This window comes from Eriocheir sinensis, chromosome 33, assembly GCF_024679095.1.
Source record: "Eriocheir sinensis breed Jianghai 21 chromosome 33, ASM2467909v1, whole genome shotgun sequence".
Taxonomy (NCBI): domain Eukaryota; kingdom Metazoa; phylum Arthropoda; class Malacostraca; order Decapoda; family Varunidae; genus Eriocheir; species Eriocheir sinensis.
The window spans coordinates 11,908,394-11,927,546 of NC_066541.1; the positions used below are offsets into that span (position 1 = coordinate 11,908,394).

The following is a 19,153-nucleotide window of genomic DNA, read 5'->3' on the forward strand; positions in this document are numbered from 1 at the left end:
TTTGTGCACAATAATACATGACAGTTCGTGGGTTGTGATATAGGGGAAGATTGTTATTAATTTAATGCTATTTGAATGCTTAAATGAAATCGTATAAGAAGTTGATATTATTGAAATGTTTTGTTAAGGATTCGGATAGAAAAAAAAAAAAAGATTCAAGTAGGTTTTTCATGCGATTATCAACAGGTAAATCCAATGAGGAGTCAAGGCCAACGGGGAGTCAGGTAGAGAGGTGAAGTTTGAGTATTTCCTGGAGCCGGACGGAGCATAATACACAAACACCAGAGACACACGTGGCGGATGTTGTGGAAGGCCTTTGCCCCACAGCCGACTAATAACAGCTGATGACAGGGATGGAGGAATTGTTTTTTTTTGGGTCGACTTCTAGGAAAAAGAAGAAAAAGGTTAAATGATGTGCCTCCCCCCCTCCTGCGGCCCCGCTGCACACGACTTTCTACTCATGCTCATCCCTATACTGTCCAAACCCCGTATGCAAGAGTTAACCAGCATATTCACTCTTTCATCCCTTACACTGGTAAACTCTGGAACAGCTTTCCTTCGTCTGTATTTCCTCCTTCCTATAACTTGACCTCTTTCAAGAAGAGTGTATCAAGTCACCTCTTCACCCGAAATTGACCTCTTTTTGACCGCTCTATACTATCGTCTGTTTAGGAGCGGCAAGTAGCGAACTTTTTTTTCTCTTTTTTTTCTCCACTCTCCTTTTGTTGCCCTTGAGCCGTCTCCTTTGTTGTAAAAAAAAAAGTGTATGATGTTAGTGAAAAATTAAGCCCAAAGTAAAAAAAAGGTAAATATAGGTTTGCGTGTGGAATTTGATAACTATTTCTCATACTTTTATTTTTTTTTACCTAATAACACTCAACACTTCTTTCTTTATGCTTTCTCATACTAACCAAATCTTGACCTCAACAATGGAATAAGGGTTTGTGTGTGAAATCTAATGACCTTTTTTTTTTTCTACGATACAAAACTCGACGTACTTTATTTGGTCATTCTCTCTTTTACTTACCAAATATTTTCATGCTTTATTTACGTAACAAAACTCGACGTACTTTAATTGCTATTCTCTCTTTTACTTACCAAATATTTTCATACTTTATTTACGTAACAAAACTCGACGTACTTTAATTGCTATTCTCTCTTTTACTTACCAAATATTTTCATACTTTATTTACGTAACAAAACTCGACGTACTTTAATTGCTATTCTCTCTTTTACTTACCAAATATTTTCATACTTTATTTACGTAACAAAACTCGACGTACTTTAATTGTTATTCTCTCCTTTACTTACCAAATATTTTCATACTTTATTTACGTAACAAAACTCGACGTACTTTAATTGTTATTCTCTTTTACTTACCAAATATTTTCATGCTTTATTTACGTAACAAAACTCGACGTACTTTAATTGTTATTCTCTCTTTTACTTACCAAATATTTTCATGCTTTATTTACGTAACAAAACTCGACGTACTTTAATTGTTATTCTCTTTTACTTACCAAATATTTTCATGCTTTATTTACGTAACAAAACTCGACGTACTTTAATTGTTATTCTCTTTTACTTATATACCAAATCTTTTCATACTTTATTTGATCATGTTTCTGTTTTCCGAGCCTTAGTTGCGGGGGATTTTCAAAGCTGCTTCCATCTTGAGGGCAGCACTGAGCCTGTATTCTCAAGCACATCGGAGCTCACCCACCCACATTCAATAAGGCTTTCCAAGAGATTGTGGGTATTTCCATGAGTAGTTTTATGAGCCTAGTGACAGTTTGACAAGGCTTTTTTTTCCGAGCCTCAGTTGCGGGGGATTTTCAAAGCTGCTTCCATGTAGAGGGCAGCACTGAGCCCGTATTTTCAAGCACATCGGGGCTAACACACCCACATTCAATAAGGCTTTCCAAGAGATTGTGGGTATTTCCATGAGTAGTTTTATGAGCCTAGTGACAGTTTGACAAGGCTTTTTTTTTTTTTTTTTTTTTTTTTTACAGTAGAGGAAACATTTCAAGGGCAAAAAAAAGGAAACAATAATGAAAAAAAAAAAAAGCCCGCCACTCACTGTTTCCTACAAAAGAGTCAGGAGGAGTGGCCGAAAGATAGGTCAATTTCGGGTGGAGAGGTGTCCCGATACCTTTGCGCCATAAATGTGAAAAAAAAACATGATAACTCGACTGATCTCTCCTTTGTGGTCTTGGGAAATTGTTGTTGTGAGCCGAAAGCGTCTGAGAACTCGAGGTCTGGTCTCTTATTTGTCCCTTTGTCTGGGTTAACAAAAGGATCACTGGCGCCACCTTAAGAAGTCTCCGATACAGAACAACTCTCTGCTTAGAACATCCCTTTTCCTCTACCTATCAACACGGCAGTATCTTTCTCCTCTTGGTCTTCTCTTCCACTAAACGACAATTCTCTTCTTGTTCTCCTCCTCTTCCCTCCCAAACAGTCACATAACACGACCTTTATCTCTGCTTAGAACATTCCTTTTCCTGTACTTATCAACACAGCAGTATCTTTCTCCTCTTGGTCTTCTCTTCCACTAAACGACAATTCTCTTCTTGTTCTCCTCTTCTTCCCTCCCTAACAGTCACTTAACACGACCTTTATCTCTGCTTAGAACATTCCTTTTCCTGTACTTATCAACACAGCAGTATCTTTCTCCTCCTCTTGTTCTTCTCTTCCAGTAAACGACAATTCTCTTCTTGTTCTCCTCCTCTTCCCTCCCAAACAGTCACATAACACGACCTTTATCTCTGCTTAGAACATTCCTTTTCCTGTACCTATCAACACAGCAGTATCTTTCTCCTCCTCTTGTTCTTCTCTTCCAGTAAACGACAATTCTCTTATTGTTCTCCTCCTCTTCCCTCCCAAACAGTCACATAACACGACATTTATCTCTGGTTAGAACATTCCTTTTCCTCTACCTATCAACACAGCAGTATCTTTCTCCTCTTGTACTTCTCTTCCACCAAACGACAATTCTCTTTTTGTTCTCCACTTCTTCCCTCCACCAAAGGACAGTCACACAACACGACCTGTATCTCTGGTTAGAACATTCCTTTTCCTCTACCTATCAACACAGCAGTATCTTTCTCCTCTTGGTCTTCTCTTCCACTAAACGACAATTCTCTTTTTGTTCTCCACTTCTTCCCTCCACCAAAGGACAGTCACACAACACGTCTTTTATCTCTGGGTAGGACTTCCTGTTTCCTCTACGTATAAACATAGCATTATCTTTCTCCTCCTTATCTTGTTGTTGTAGTTGTGCTTCCTCCCACCAAAGCATTCAACCACTTTACTCCATGTTATTTGTACATCCTCCTCCTCCTCCTCCTCCTCCTCCTTCTATTCCTTCTCCTTCTCCCCCTCGTCTTCCTCTTCAGCCTCCCTGCTAAAGACAATCATCTCCTTCCTCATTCATGCACAACTGTTCCTCTCCTCCTCCTCTTCTTCCTGCTTCTCCTCCTCCTCCTCCTCCTCCTCCTCCTCCTCCTCCTCCTCAACCACTTTACTCCACGTTATTTGTACATCCTCCTCCTCCAGCTCCTCCTCCTCCTCCTCCTCCTCCTCCTCCTCCTCCTCCTTCTCTTCCTCCTCCTCCTTCCCCTCGTTTTCCTCTTCAGCCTCCCTGCTAAAGACAATCATCTCCTTCCTCATTCATGCACAACTGTCCTCCTCCTCCTCCTCCTCCTCCTCCTCCTCCTCCTCCTCCTCCTCCTCCTCCTCCCGGCTAAGGACCAGCACTTCTCCACATACCCGCATAGATTTATCCTCCTTCGCCTTCTCCTCCTCCTCTTCCTCCTCTTCACTTGCATGCATTCACGTCTTCACCCAGCATAACCTCCTCCTCCTCCTCCTCCTTCTCCTCCTCTTCCTCTTCCTTCCTTTCACTTGCATACACCGATGTCACACTGCATAATCCCTTCTCCTTTTCCCTTTCCCTTCCATCCACTTCTTCACACACCCCTTCCTTCTCCTTCTTCCTTCTCTTCCTCTTCCTCTTCCTCCTCCCTTTCACTTGCATTCCCACTTCTTCACGCAGTATAATCCCTTTCTTTCTCCTCCTCTTCCTCTCTTTCCCTTCCCTTCCATCCCCATCTTAACTCAGCATAACCCCGTCCTTCTCCTCCTCTTCCTCTTCCTCCTCTTCCCTTTCTCTTCCATCCACATAACACCCCCTTTCTTCTCTATCTCTTCTTCCTTTTCTTCACTTGCATTCATCCACGTCTTCACTCAGCATAACTTCCTCCTCCTCCTCCTCTTCCTCTTCCTCCTCTTCCCTTTTACTTCCATCCACATCTCACTCTTTCTTCACATCCCCTTTCTTCTCTACCTCTTCTTCCTTTTCTTCACTCAGCATAACCCTTCTTTCTCCTCCTCTTCCTCTTCCCCCTCTTCCCTTTTACTTCCATCCACATCTCACTCTTTTTTCACATCCCCTTTCTTCTCTACCTCTTCTTCCTTTTCTTCACTCAGCATAACCCTTCTTTCTCCTCCTCCAGGCGTGCCCATGCTGTACATTCTGCTGTGGTGGCAGACGCTGTTGCCCTGGTCAGACATCACCGTGCCTGTGCTGCCCTGGATCCACCTCATCTCCACCGTGAGTCCCTGGGTCGGCTCCACCATCTACCACCTCTTCATGAACCACCGCGCCGGGGAATCCTGCTACAAGTCCCTGCTCCACCTCGACATGTTCGGTATCTGGATCACGCAGAGCTTCGGTGAGTGAGCAGAGAAAGGATGGAGTCAGCAGGGAAACGAAGGGAGATGGAAGGGGGAAGGAAGAGAGGAAGGGAAAGGGAGAGAGATGGAAGGGGGAAGGAAGAAAGGAAGGGAAAGGGAGAGAGATGGAAGGGGGAAGGAAGAAAGGAAGGGAAAGGGAGAGAGATGGAAGGGGGAAGGAAGAAAGGAAGGGAAAGGGAGAGAGATGGAAGGGGGAAGGAAGAAAGGAAGGGAAAGGGAGAGAGATGGAAGGGGGAAGGAAGAAAGGAAGGGAAAGGGAGAGAGATGGAAGGGGGAAGGAAGAAAGGAAGGGAAAGGAAGAGAGATGGAGGGAAGGAAGAAAGGAAGGGAAAGGGAGAGAGATGGAAGGGGGAAGGAAGAAAGGAAGGGAAAGGAAGAGAGATGGAGGGAAGGAAGAAAGGAAGGGAAAGGAAGAGAGATGGAGGGAAGGAAGAAAGGAAGGGAAAGGGAGAGAGATGGAAGGGAGAAGGAAGAAAGGAAGGGAAAGGAAGAGAGATGGAGGGAAGGGAGGGGGTTGGGTGTTTGTTTTGACTTTGGTTTATTGCCCAGAGCATTGATAGTCAGCAGGATTGAGTCAGCAGGGAAAGATTATGGAACCGAGTCAGCAGGGAAACGGATGGGAGGGAGAGATGGAGGGAGAAAAGGAAGGAAGGGAACTGCACAGGTATATATGTTGTGGGTCTTATTTATTCTTCAGAGCTTTGCAAGGAGACTGTAAAGAAGCGAATAAGGGACGGAGTTAGGAAGGAGAGAAGGGAGAGATAGACGTAGAGTATAAAAGAGCAACTACAAGACTCGCACACGAAAACAACAACAACAACAACAACAACAGACGTTACTCGTACCAAGGTGACAGAAGAAAGAGGTAGCCTAAATATCACTTTATCTCCGGCAAAAGAGTTTAAGTCGTAAGAAGAAGGGAATGCAATAAGATGAAGACGAGTTCCAGAGTTGTTGCTTCTCGACAAGACTATAAAGAAGCTAGTATACGAACAAGAGAAAAAGCGTAGTTCTCAGCTTGGCGAGACGACGCGTGAGTATGTGAAAGTGCTTAAGTCGTAGGAAGGGCGGAATGCAATAGAATGGGGACTTCCAGAGTTGTTTGCAGCATCTCGCCAAAAATGTAAAGAAGCTAGTTGAAACATGCCTAGAAAACTAAGAGAAAAAGCGTAGTTCTCAGCTTGGCGAGACGACGCGTGAGTTTGTGAAAGTGCTTAAGTCGTAGGAAGGGCGGAATGCAATAGAATGGGGACTTCCAGAGTTGTGTGTAGCATCTCGCCAACAATGTAAAGAAGTCAGAAGGAACATGCCTAAAAATATGATTGGAATTTCTCTCAACTTATTTTATACTGTTTATTTTTTTGTTATTTTCTCTTTTCCCATTTTCTGTTTCCGCCATCCTTATTTCTGTGTTGCGTTAGTCATTTGTTATTAGGTGGAGAACAAAACGAACCACAACACTCTATCCTAAATACATTTCGTATAGGATAGTATATATTATCTTTCTGAAGGCTCCTATTTTTGTTGTTTTCTTTTCTTATTATCTTTCTGAAGACTAAAAGCGTAGCGAGACGGCGTGAGTAAGCGAAAGTACTTACGTCTTAGGAAGGGTGGGACGCAATAGAATTAGGACTTTCAGAGATGTTAGTAGCTCCCCGGGAAGAATGAAAAGAACCCAGAAGGAACATGTCAAGAAAAATAAGAGGAAAAGCGTAGGTTTGGGACATGACGAGACGGGACGGCGTGAGTGTAGGCGAGACAGGGTGGTGGGTTATGCATGAGAGGGCGCGGCGAAGGGCGTGCAGCGGAGGACCAAACACAGACGGAGAACACGAGGAAGATGCAAAAAAGTGAGAACCGTCCTGACCCTCCCGCGCCTTCAGGATGGAAATGTTTACTGCCCTACACGATTTGACCCTCCCGCGCCTTCAGGATGGAAATGTTTACTGCCCTACACGATTTGACCCTCCCGCGCCTTCAGGATGGAAATGTTTACTGCCCTACACGATTTGACCCTCCCGCGCCTTCAGGAGGAAAATGTTTACTGCCCTACACGATTTGACCCTCCCGCGCCTTCAGGAGGAAAATGTTTACTGCCCTACACGATTTGACCCTCCCGCGCCTTCAGGATGGAAATGTTTACTGCCCTACACGATTTGACCCTCCCGCGCCTTCAGGATGGAAATGTTTACTGCCCTACACGATTTGACCCTCCCGCGCCTTCAGGATGGAAATGTTTACTGCCCTACACGATTTGACCCTCCCGCGCCTTCTTGATGGAAATGTTTACTGCCCTACACGATTTGACCCTCCTGCGCCTTCAGGATGGAAATGTTTACTGCCATACACGATTTGACCCTCCCGCGCCTTCAGGAGAAAATGTTTACTGCCCTACACGATTTGACCCTCCCGCGCCTTCAGGATGGAAATGTTTACTGCCTTACACGATTTGACCCTCCCGCGCCTTCAGGATGGAAATGTTTATTGCCCTACACGATTTGACCCTCCCGCGCCTTCAGGATGGAAATGTTTACTGCCCTACACGATTTGACCCTCCCGCGCCTTCAGGATGGAAATGTTTACTGCCCTACACGATTTGACCCTCCCGCGCCTTCAGGAGGAAAATGTTTACTGCCCTACACGATTTTTTTTATGATATGTGACTTTTTATGAGTGTAATTTTTTTTTCTTTAACCGTCCTGCACCGAAAAACACCTGACGAGCATAACGAAGAAATAAGGATAGGAGAAATAAATAGAGGAGGGAGAAGGAGGAGGAGGAGCTGGAGGAGGAGGATGTACAAATAACGTGGAGTGAAGTGGCTGAATGCTTCGGTGGGAGGAAGAGCACAACAACAACAAGAGAAGGAGGAGAAAGATAATGCCCTGTTGTTGACGAAACTAAACACCCTTAGAAGGAAAATGTTGCACTGCTTCATACGATATATTTTTTCATGATTGCGTGTGGTGACTTTTATTTTTTTGCTCATTAGCTGTTCCGCACCAGAAAACAAATGACTAACGGAACGAGGAAATAACGACAGAAGAAACAGAAAATAGAAAACAAAAGAAAACAAAATATGTCTTCCTTTTGCAATAGCTGTGGGGAAACCGGAAAAAAATACGAAGTTCTGAGTACGATAATCTGGGAACGCTGAGGAGGACCAAAAAGGAGATTTATGGATGGAGTGAACGGGGAGGGGCATGCAGCTTGGACATGTGTAGATGGGAGAAGCTCGGAATATCGGGAGAAGAATGCTAGAATTGGAGGTGCTTGGCAAGAGGAAGAGGGAAAGAGGAAAGCCAAAGAGGAGGCTTATGGGTGTATAGCAAGTGGGGGATATGCAGTTTGGACATGTGCGGAGGGGGGATGCTGGGTTTACCGGGAGACGGATGCTGGAAATGGAAGCTGCCAGACAAGAGGAAGAAAGGAAGGGGAGAGGAGAGGTTTATAGATGTGGTAACGAGGGGACATGTGGGTAGGAAAAATGCTGGGTATATCACGAAACGGATAATGTATACTCTCAAGACAAGAGGGAGAGAGGAAGAGAAGAGGAGAGGTTTATAGATGTGGTAACGAAGGGAAATGTGGGTAGGAAAGATGCTGGGTATATCACGAAACGGATGCTGGAAAGAAGAGATAATGTTTACTCTCAAGACAAGAAGGAGAAAGGAAGGAAATAGGAGAGGTAGAACGGAAAGGGGAGACATGATGTAGGCGGTTGGCGTGACAGAGGAAGATGCAGAGGATAGAAAGAAGAGATGGAAATGGATGATCCGCTCTAGCGACCTCTAACGGAAACAGCCCAGAAGGTGATAATGGGTATATGAACGTGTTTTGAAGAAGGTGATTGCTAGAGGGTATTCATGTGAAGTGGTAAGGGTTTTAAGTTATTGAATCCACACACGCCCCCCCCAAAAATAAAAGCTGAAATAAATGGGAAAAAGGAATAGAGAAGAGGAAAATGAGGAAAAAATAATAGATGGAAGAAATTGAGAAGATAGATAATGGCAAGAAGAAAATGAACGAACCAGAGAAAGTTATTGAATCCACGCACGGCCCCCCTCCTTAAAAAAAAAAAAAAAATAAATAAATAAATAAATAAATAAATAAGCAAAAGAAATAGAGAAGAGGAAAATGAGGAAAAAAAATAATAGATGGAAGAAATTGAGAAGACAGATAATGCCAAAAAGAAAATGAACGAGCCAGAGAAGGGAAATATGAACCAAAAATAGATAACAAGATATTGAGAAGACAGAAATACTGAACAGAAAAAGATGAAATAAATAGAAAAAAAAGAAAAAAAGAAACAATAGAAGAAATACAGTAGAAGTATAGTACAGAAGAATAGAAGATATATGATAGAAGAAACGCATTAGAGAAAATAAATAAATAAGTAGAAACAACACGACTGTCTGCATTCTAGTTATTTATTCATTCGTTCGCTCATGAATGTTAATGATGATGATGTCTGGCAATTCGTTAATAATAAAGAAAGGAAAAGAAAAGTAAAGAAAAGGACGATTAATCTTTTACCACTACGTGTATGCGAGAGAGAGAGAGAGAGAGAGAGAGGATCATTAACTGATTGCAGGTGTGGAAGTCATCTCTCTCTCTCTCTCTCTCTCTCTCTCTCTCTCTCTCTCAAGCATACAAGAGTTATGATCTATCGCTCTTTCTTCCTCCCTCCCATCCTCTCTCTCTCTCCCTCCACTCTCCTTAATTCCCTCCCTTCAGCCATCCTTCTCTTCTTTCTCTCCGGTTCTCCACTTCAAGCCATCCTCTTTTTCTCCCTCTTCTCTCCTCTCCCTCCCTCTCCCTCCCTTTCCCTCTCCCTCCCTCTCCTTCTCCCTCCCTCTCCCTTCCTCTCCCTCTCCCTCTCCCTCTCCTCCTCCCGTCCTTCCTCGACCTCTCTTTGTCTATCCTTAAATGCAAGCTTGCGAACTATAAACACACACACACACACACACACACACACACACACACACACACACACACACACACACACACACGCACGCACACACCTGCTGACCCACATTTCTGACAGATCCGCGCGCACTCTGCCCTCTTAAAATAACTCATCGTGACATTAACATAAAGTCATCGTAACGGACTATGACGCAAACTGTTTGGTCACTAACGCGTAACTCGGCATTTACGTAACTCATGAATGGGATTACTGAAAAAAAAACCCCGCTGTGTTGCTTAATGCTGAGGATGAGGGAGAATTATGTAAGGGGTAAATTCTTAAGCATTGCGGCGCCCAAGTATACCTACATTTGACAAGGCTTTCGTATATAGGAGTTTTAAGCATTTCCAACGGTATTTTACTGACCCTGGTGGTAGTTCGACCCTTCTTCTGTAGTTGCTTCGTGGTGCAGTGGTTAGCACACTCGGCTCACACCCGAGAGAGCCTGTTTTCGATTCCCGGGCGGAGTGAAAAAATTTGGGCGGCTTTTCCGATACCCTACGCCCCTGTCCACCCAGCAGTGAATGGGTACCAGGTATTAATCGGGGGTTGTGTCCCGTCTCCTTGGATCTGTTCTCTTCTCCTATAATTCCTTCCCCTTCTGTCTCTCCGGCATATAACCACAGATGTTCCGCCGACTAAACGAAACTTTCCAACTTTTCCCTTCCTCTGTACCCTGAACGTAAATAAAGAGTCAGTAGAACCCGATTGATTTCCTTTTTGGCCTCTAGAAATTGTTGATGTGAGAGGCAGAAGTGACTGAGAATACCGACCACAAAGAAAAGTCAACACACACACACACACACACACACACACACACACACACACACACACACACACACACACACACACACACACGCACTTCTTTAATAGCAATGTTGATATGCCCCTCTCTAGTCCCATGAACCACGGCCTCTAGATCGCATTTCCCTCCTCAAAACCGTCACGCTGCTATTGCCAGACGCTCCCACCCCTCACGTCAACTATTTCCAAAGGCTGAAAAAGGAGAGTAATCGGGTTTTATTGAGTGTTTCTTTACAGTCACGGTACAGAAGAATGGTCAAACTACTACAAGGATCATAAAACTACCCATGTAAATACTCCAAACCGCTATGAAAGTCAGTATTGCCAGTTGCCAGACGCTTCCACCCCTCACATCACCTATTTCCAAAGGCTGAAAAAGGAGAGTAATCGGGTTTTATTGAGTGTTCCTTTACAATCACGGTACAGAAGAATGGTCAAACTACTACAAGGACCACAAAGAAAAGTCAGTATTGCCAGACGCTTCCACCCCTCACGTCAACCATTTCCAAAGGCTGAAAAAGGAGATTAATCGGGTTTTATTGAGTGTTTCTTTACAATCACGGTACAGAAGAATGGTCAAACTACTACAGGGACCACAAAGAAAAGTCAGTATTGCCAGACGCTTCCACCTCAAACATCACCTATTTCCAAAGGGTGAAAAAGGAGATTAATCGGGTTTTACTGAGTGTTTCTTTACAGTCACGGTACAGAAGAATGGTCAAACTACTACAAGGACCACAAAGAAAAGTCAGTATTGCCAGACGCTTCCACCTCAAACATCAAGTATTTTTAAAGGCTGAGAAGGATATTAATCGGGTTTTATTGAGTGTTTCTTTACGATCACGGTACAAAAGATGGTCAAACTACTACCAGGATCATAAAACTACCCAACTACCGAAATTGACCAATCTTTCGGCCACTCCTTTAACTTTTTTTTAGGAGCAGTGAGTAGCGGGCCTTTTTTCACATTTGTTTCCTTTTTTTATGCCCTTGAACTGACTCCTCTGCTGTAAAAAAAAAAAAAAATGTAAATACTCCAAACCGCTACGAAAGCCTTGTCAGATGTGTGTGCTTGGGCGCCGATATGTTAAAGAGTCTGGTCATTAGTATTAGGGTAACGCATGGATTGAATCACTGAGCCATGGCACACGTTGATGCTGTTTTGTTTATTGCTGATGATGAGGGAGAGTTGGAAGTGGAGAGTGGAGAGTAGAGAGTGTTCGTGTCACGCGTGGAACTGGTAACAGAGGGAGAGTTGAAGTAGAGTAGAAATGGATAGCAAAATAATATAAATCCCAAATAGAATAAACAAGATAATAACGAATAAAAGTAAATAAATAAATAAATAAGTATAAAGAACATAAAGTAGAAATAGAGCAAAACAACAGAAATCCATAATAGAATAAACAAGATAAAGAATAAAAGTAAATAAATAAATAAGTATAAAGGACATAAAGTAGAAATAGAGTAAAAAATAAGAAAAATATAATAAGATAAAACAGATAAAAAGAATAAAAAAAAATAAAAAAATAACAAAAAAATAATATAGAGAATGAGAGTAAAATAAAGATAATAACGAATAAAAGTAAATAAATAAATAAATAAGTATAAAGAACATAAAGTAGAAATAGAGCAAAATAACAGAAATCCATAATAGAATAAACAAGATGATAAAGAATAAAAGTAAATAAATAAATAAGTATAAAGAACATAAAGTAGAAATAGAGCAAAACAACAGAAATCCATAATAGAATAAACAAGATAAAGAATAAAAGTAAATAAATAAATAAGTATAAAGGACATAAAGTAGAAATAGAGCAAAATAACAGAAATCCATAATAGAATAAACAAGATAATAACGAATAAAAGTAAATAAATAAATAAATAAGTATAAAGAACATAAAGTAGAAATAGAGCAAAATAACAGAAATCCACAATAGAATAAATAAGATAATAAAGAATAAAAGTAAATAAATAAATAAGTATAAAGAACATAAAGTAGAAATAGAGGGCAAAATAACAGTAATCCATAATAGAATAAACAAGATAAAGAATAAAAGTAATAAATAAATAAGTGTAAATAACATCGCCGCTCGCCGTAAGAGTGGGATCGTAGGAATTGTACGTATCAGGGAAGACACAGAGACAGATGGAGAGACGAATTTCTAACTTTTTTTTTGGATTATCACGTTACGGTTATTTTCTTGATAAGCTCTACGTTACGGTCATTTTTTGTTAAGCTCTAAGTTACGGTCATTTTTTGTTAAGCTCTAAGTTACGGTCATTTTTTTTGTTAAGCTCTACGTTACGGTCTTTTTTTTGTTAAGCTCTAAGTTACGGTCATTTTTTTTTGTTAAGCTCTTGTTACGACTTCCTAACCGCAAATTATATATATGCAACATTAATTATTTCACGCCACGATAACTCTGTCAACCTTTCCAGCTAAAACTGATTATATTCTTTTCTGGTCTTTGTTTTACGCATTCATTGACTATCTCCTTCACTGGAAAATAGATCGATACAACAAAAAAATAGATCGATGCAACACTAATTTCATGCTTCAGAGTAACTTTATGAAGGAACCTAACTATGTCTGATAACCCTTTGTGATCTCCTTTGTACCCTTTTTTTGTAGAGAGACAAATCAGAACGAATTAGAAAAGAATTGTTAGTGAACTTGAGAGAGAGAGAGAGAGAGAGTATTGCGGGTGATCCCACTTTCTGCTATTTTGCTCCTTTGCCCTTGACCCGCATCCTCTGCCGCAACATAATGGGAAAAAAAGACGAAGAAAAAAAAAGAATTACTAAAATAAAGAAAATAAGAAAAAAAAGTAGATAAGGAGAGATCACGGCAACCTTATCATGGATCAACTTTATGACGTAGCAACTGAATAATTAAGTGATTTCATGAAGATAAAGAAAAAGTAGAAAAAAAGTAAAAAAAAAGATAAGTAGAAATCGCAGACTTTTTTTTTATCATGGGGCAACTTTATAACTTAGTAACTATATATAATTAAGTGACTTTATGCACTTTTTTAACTTTCTTTTTTCTTAACTTTCTTTTTCTTTCTTTTTCTTTCTTAACTTTCTTAACTTTCTTAACTTTCTTTCTCTTTCTTAACTTTCTTTCTTTCTTTCTTAACTTTCTTTTCTAACTTTCTTTCTTTCTCTTTCTTTCTTAACTTTCTTTCTTCTCTTTCTTTATTAACTTTCTTTCTTAACATTCTTTCTTTCTCTTTCTTTCTCCTTCTTTCTTAACTTTCTTTCTTAACTTTCTGTCTTAACTTTCTTTCTTTCTTTCTTTCTCATTCTTTCATAACTTTCTTTCTTAACTTTCTTAACTTTTTTTCTTAACTTTCTTCCTTAACTTTTTTCTTTCATAACTTTCTTTCTTTTTCTTTCTTAACTTTCTTTTAACTTTCCTTCTTAACTTTCTTACTTAACTTTCTTTCCTAACTTTCTTTCTCTTTCTTTCTTAACTTTCTGTCTTAACTTTCTTTCTTAACATTCTTTCTTTTTCTTTCTTAACTTTCTTTCTTAACTTTCTTTCTTAACATTCTTTCTTTCTCTTTCTTAACTTTCTTTCTTAACTCTCTCTCTCTCTCTCTCTCTCTCTCTCTCTCTCTCTCTCTCTCTCTCTCTCTCTCTCTCTCTCTCTCTCTCTCTCTCTCTCTCTCTCTCTCTCTCTCTCTCTCTCTCTCTCTCTCTCTCTCTCTCTCTCTCTCCTTCCTTTTTTTCTCTCTATTTCTTCTCCTTCCTCTTCTCTTACCTCCAGTCTCTTTCTTTCTTCTTTCTCCTTTCCTCTAATCTACTCATTTTTCGTCCTCCTTCCTTTCTTCCTTTGTTTATTTCTCCCGTTTTCTCTCCTCCTACCTCCAATCTCTCTATTTTTATCTCTTCTTTATCTTTTTCCTGTATTTCTCCTTTATCCTCCACTCCTCCTACCTCCAGTCTCTCCATCCTTTTAGCTCTTTTTCCTTTCTGTTTTTCCTTTGGTAATTTCTCCTTCTTCCTCTCCCCTTTATCTTATTTCCTCTTCGTCCCTCCCTCGTAACTCTCCCTCTCATCCTCCTTCCTCGACCACTCTATCCTTCTGTCTCTTCTCCCTCCCTTCCTCTTATCTCCTAATTCTTCTTCTTCTTCATTCCCCTTTTCGTTTGTCCATTTCTCCTGACTCTACTCCTGTCTCTAGTCCCTCTATTCTTCTATCGCTTCTTCCTCCCTCGCTCCCTCCCTCAGTAACCGCTCTCGTTTTCCTCCTCAGGCGCTCTCACCACAGTGTACGCCTCCGTGTCCTGCCTCAGCGGTCAGTGGATATGGAGAGTTCTTGCCGTCTACTGCGCCGTCTCCCTCTGGTGTCTGTATAAGGTACGTCCCCCTACCCCCCTTTCTCTCTCTCTCTCTCTCTCTCTCTCTCTCTCTCTCTCTCTCTCTCTCTCTCTCTCTCTCTCTCTCTCTCTCTCTCTCTCTCTCTCTCTCTCTCTCTCTCTCTCTCTCTCTCTCTCTCTCTCTCATGTAAGATAACTATTTATAACTATTTTAATGCTACAAAGTAAGTTTTTTTGGGGTAAATAAGTAGAATAAAGTAATAAATTTGATAAGTATGCAATTTAGTAGTAAGCTTGTAGCCCTTTGCAAGTTTTAAGTAATTTTTGTCTAGGTTTACCCTTAAGAATGTCAATTATAATATCAGTTTTAAGAGTTAACTTTTTATGTACATCTTTTAGGATAGTTTTTTTGGTCTTGTATTCTAGTCCGTTCAAGCGTCTCTCTTAAAAACAATGCTCACCTTTTGGCAACGGCGTTATTATTATTACTTTAACTCTGACTCCTTTATCGTGACATCATGAGGCGAACAGCTGATTCACTTATTATTCCGTGATTCGCTGTCATTTTCAACGTACTGATGATGAAAAAGAATACCTGTTATGTTTGTTTCCCTTACGAGTGTCAATATTATTCCCTTACCTCTGACCTCTTTATCGTGACAGCATAGACCGAACAGCTGATTCCCTCGCTGTTCTGGGATTGGCTGTCATTTGCAAGATACCGATTATATGAAAAAAATAATACTTGCAATGTTTTTTTCCTCTGCGGTTGTAAATATATCACCAAAATGTGTCATAGTAACCTCAAGGGAATTTTTTTTACCATAAACTATTTGTAGGATCAGCGACAGCGGGCTTCTTCGATTCCTTTTTGTTTTTTTGCCTTAGAGCTGCTTCATTTCCTGTAAAAAAAAAACAACAACAACAATATGATAAAGCTGCTGCCATATTCTGATCATTGTTTTTGAGAGATTCGCCGGGAAGGACTATAATAATATCTACTCCTGTTCTCTTAAGATTTCTTTAGGCTCGTATCTCCTCAGGGTATAATCTTGAAGTTAATATCCATATGTACGTTTCCCTCTTTAAAAAAACTATATCAGAAAGTAGATTATAAGAACTTGGTGAGACCTTATTTCATTCTTTCAGTTTTATTCTTGTTGGTAGCCTTCCTGTAATGTAAAAACCCGTTCTCTCCATTTTTGTTTATTTTTTGGTAAGTGTCTTTTTCAGGGGTAGCTCTCTAGTTTTTGAACACCCTCTTTCCCTCATTCGTTTGGTTCTCTGGTTTCACTCCTTCCTTCATGCCAACAGTCGGAAAACCAAAGTAAAATATAAACAAAAAAACGAAGGAATAAGTAAAATAGAAATGAAATAACCGATAATATGTAAACGTGTAAAGAATAAAGAAGTAAAATATATTGAAAAGAGAGAAAATAATGAGTAAACAAACGTGCGATATTTTTATTTATTTATTTTGGCCGAAGTTGAAAAAGAGAAAAAAATATATGAATCGATTTAATTATTACTACTGCCATTACTTATTTACTCTTTCATTTACTGTTAGTGTTTTATTATTACTAGTGTTGTTATGAGCGAGCCATTAAGTTGTATTGTAATCATCTCTCCTATTTATTTCCGACTTCTTTTTCCTTCCATATTTTTTTTTCTCAAGTCATCCTTAGAAAAAAAAAAATGCCGGCTAACACGCGACGGTCATTCTCTCCTTATTATGCCCGTTAGTTAAAGTTATTTCGGGTGCTCTCTCTCTCTCTCTCTCTCTCTCTCTCTCTCTCTCTCTCTCTCTCTCTCTCTCTCTCTCTCTCTCTCTCTCTTGCATAATATCCGTTCTAATCGTTCACTTTCCATTATTTCCTCATTAATGTGATTTTTAAAAGACTGATATTCATATTTAATTACTTTTCGACTTTTTTTTCTCTTAAATGGGATTATACAGACCCTCTTTTTTGTCTGTTTGTTTTTAATGTCGATCAGGTACAACGTTTTCTTTCGCTTCTGATCGTTCCCATTTTCCCATTTTCTCCAATTATGTGGTTTTAAAAAGAGGCCGATTTTCATATTCCTTTTAATTACCTTTTTTTTGTGTCTGTCCGTTTGTTCGTTTCGAGGAGAGATGATTCACAGGTACGTTTTGAGTTCACTGGTGTTTTACGATGTTTTAGTGCTTTTCGGTGTTTTATTCTGTGTTTTCAAAGGTGTGCGTTCATTAAATTTTGTTCTTTTGGTACGTGCGATGTCTTTTTTTCATGTTTTCAAAAGTTCACGTTCATTGTATTTTGCTCTTTGGTACGATATCACTTTTTCAGGTTTTTAAAAGTGTACGTTCATTATATTTTGCTTCTAGTACGTACGATGTCACTTTTTCATGTTTTCAAAGGTGTACGTTCATTATATTTTGCTTTTGGTACCTTCAAAGTCACTTTCATGTTCTCACAAGTGTACGTTCATTATATTCTGCTCCTTGTACGTACGATGTCACTTTCATGTTTTCACAGGTGTACGTTCATCATATTTTGCTCTTTTGGTATCATGTCACTTTCTCATGTTTTCAAAGGTATACGTTCATTATATTTTGCTTTTGGTACCTTCAATGTCACTTTCACGTTTTCACAGGTGTACGTTCATTATATTTCGCTTTTGGTATCATGTCACTTATGTTTTCAAAGGTGTACGTTCATTACATTTTGCTTCTGGTACGTACGATGTCACTTTCATGTTTTCACAGGTGTACGTTCATTATATTTTGCTTTTGGTATCATGTCACTTTCTCATGTTTTCACAGGTGCACGTTCATCATATTTTGCTATTGGTACCTACGAGGTCACTTTCATGTTTTCAAAGGTATGCGTTCAATATATTTTGCTCTTTTGGTACGATGTCATCTGTTCTCATGTGGCTAAGTACGTTTTCGATGCCACAAAAAGAGATGAAAAACGCATAATCAATCGTCATTCTTGTTTTTGACTTTTTGTTTTTGGCAGAGGTGAAAGTTTTTGAGAGTGACTGGGTTTTATTTATGTTCGTGTGTGTATATATGTGTGTATGTGCGATTTTCCTTTGTTTTGTTTTTATATACGTACACACACATGCAGAAAGCGAGACAGACTTACACACACACTCACACACACACACACACACACACACACACACACACACACACACACACACACGTAAGTAGGTCAATATATTATACTCAATAGGGACATTTCAGCTCCTCCTCCTCCTCCTCCTCCTCCTCCTCCTCCTCCTCCTCCTCCTCTTCCTCCTCTTGCTTTTCGTATTCCCCCTTTTAATTACCAAATAATCAGATATGCGAGATAAGAGCAGATAGTTATAATCAAACAATACATTGAAACAGATAAGAAGGAAATACATTGCAAAATAAAAAAAAGAAAAACAGAAAAACGTCTATTACAACAGTTTTAATGGGAGACTCAATTTTGCCTCATTTCCTTCCATAAAACTCACTATTATTCACATTTTCCCTTCCTCTCGTGTCTGTCCCTCCACTCCCTTCACGCCCTCCCTTCCCTCCCTTCCCTTTGCATGTGTCGCATGACCCTGGTGACATGCTGAGTGCCACCTCCCCTTTAGTGCCATATAGGAGGAGAGTGGCACCAATTGCTCTCCTTTTGTAATCCTCCTCGTCCTCCTCCTCCTCTTCCTTCATATATGTACCCCACCTCGTTGTGTTGCGTTATATTTTGTTTAGTTACTGTTGTTTGTGTTGTTTGTGTGTGTATTTTAGTTTTTTTGTGTAGTATGCTTTGTTTGTAAGTTTGTGTTTGTGTGTGTATTAGAAAACGTGTGTTATTGTATGTGTGTGTAGGTGAGGTTTGTTGGTGTATGTGTGTATATGTCGAGTGTGTGTGTGTGTGTGTGTGTGTGTGTGTGTGTGTGTGTACTCGAAAGTTTTGAGAAATGTGGAAGGTTTTTATTATGGTACATAGAAGTTCTGGCATAGGAAATCAACGAAGGTTTTTTTTCTCTCTCTCTCTCTCTCTCTCTCTCTCTCTCTCTCTCTCTCTCTCTCTCTCTCTCTCTCTCTCTCTCTCTCTCTCTCTCTCTCTCTCTCTCTCTCTCTCTCTCTCTCTCTCTCTCTCTCTCTCTCTCTCTCTCTCTCTCTCTCTCTCTCTCTCTCTCTCTCTCTCTCTCTCTCTCTCTCTCTCTCTCTCTCTCTCTCTCTCTCTCTCTCTCTCACTTTTCAACCTTTCAGTCAACCAGAGGAGTTCCTTTTAAGAGCCTGGATAGAAATGACTTGCCGGGCACATAA

At 40.2% G+C, this 19,153-nt stretch overlaps 1 protein-coding gene across 3 annotated transcripts in view; it reads left to right on the forward strand.

The window, feature by feature from the left end:
• Nucleotides 1-19,153, forward strand: part of LOC127006745 (progestin and adipoQ receptor family member 4-like) — a 42,517-nt gene that overhangs the window by 10,061 nt on the left and 13,303 nt on the right. For all 3 annotated transcript variants that reach the window (XM_050877033.1, XM_050877034.1, XM_050877032.1), the window contains exons 2-3: nucleotides 4,518-4,736; nucleotides 14,796-14,899. In XM_050877033.1, the coding sequence (XP_050732990.1) occupies nucleotides 4,518-4,736; nucleotides 14,796-14,899 (323 nt within the window). The remainder of the gene's footprint in view (nucleotides 1-4,517; nucleotides 4,737-14,795; nucleotides 14,900-19,153) is intronic.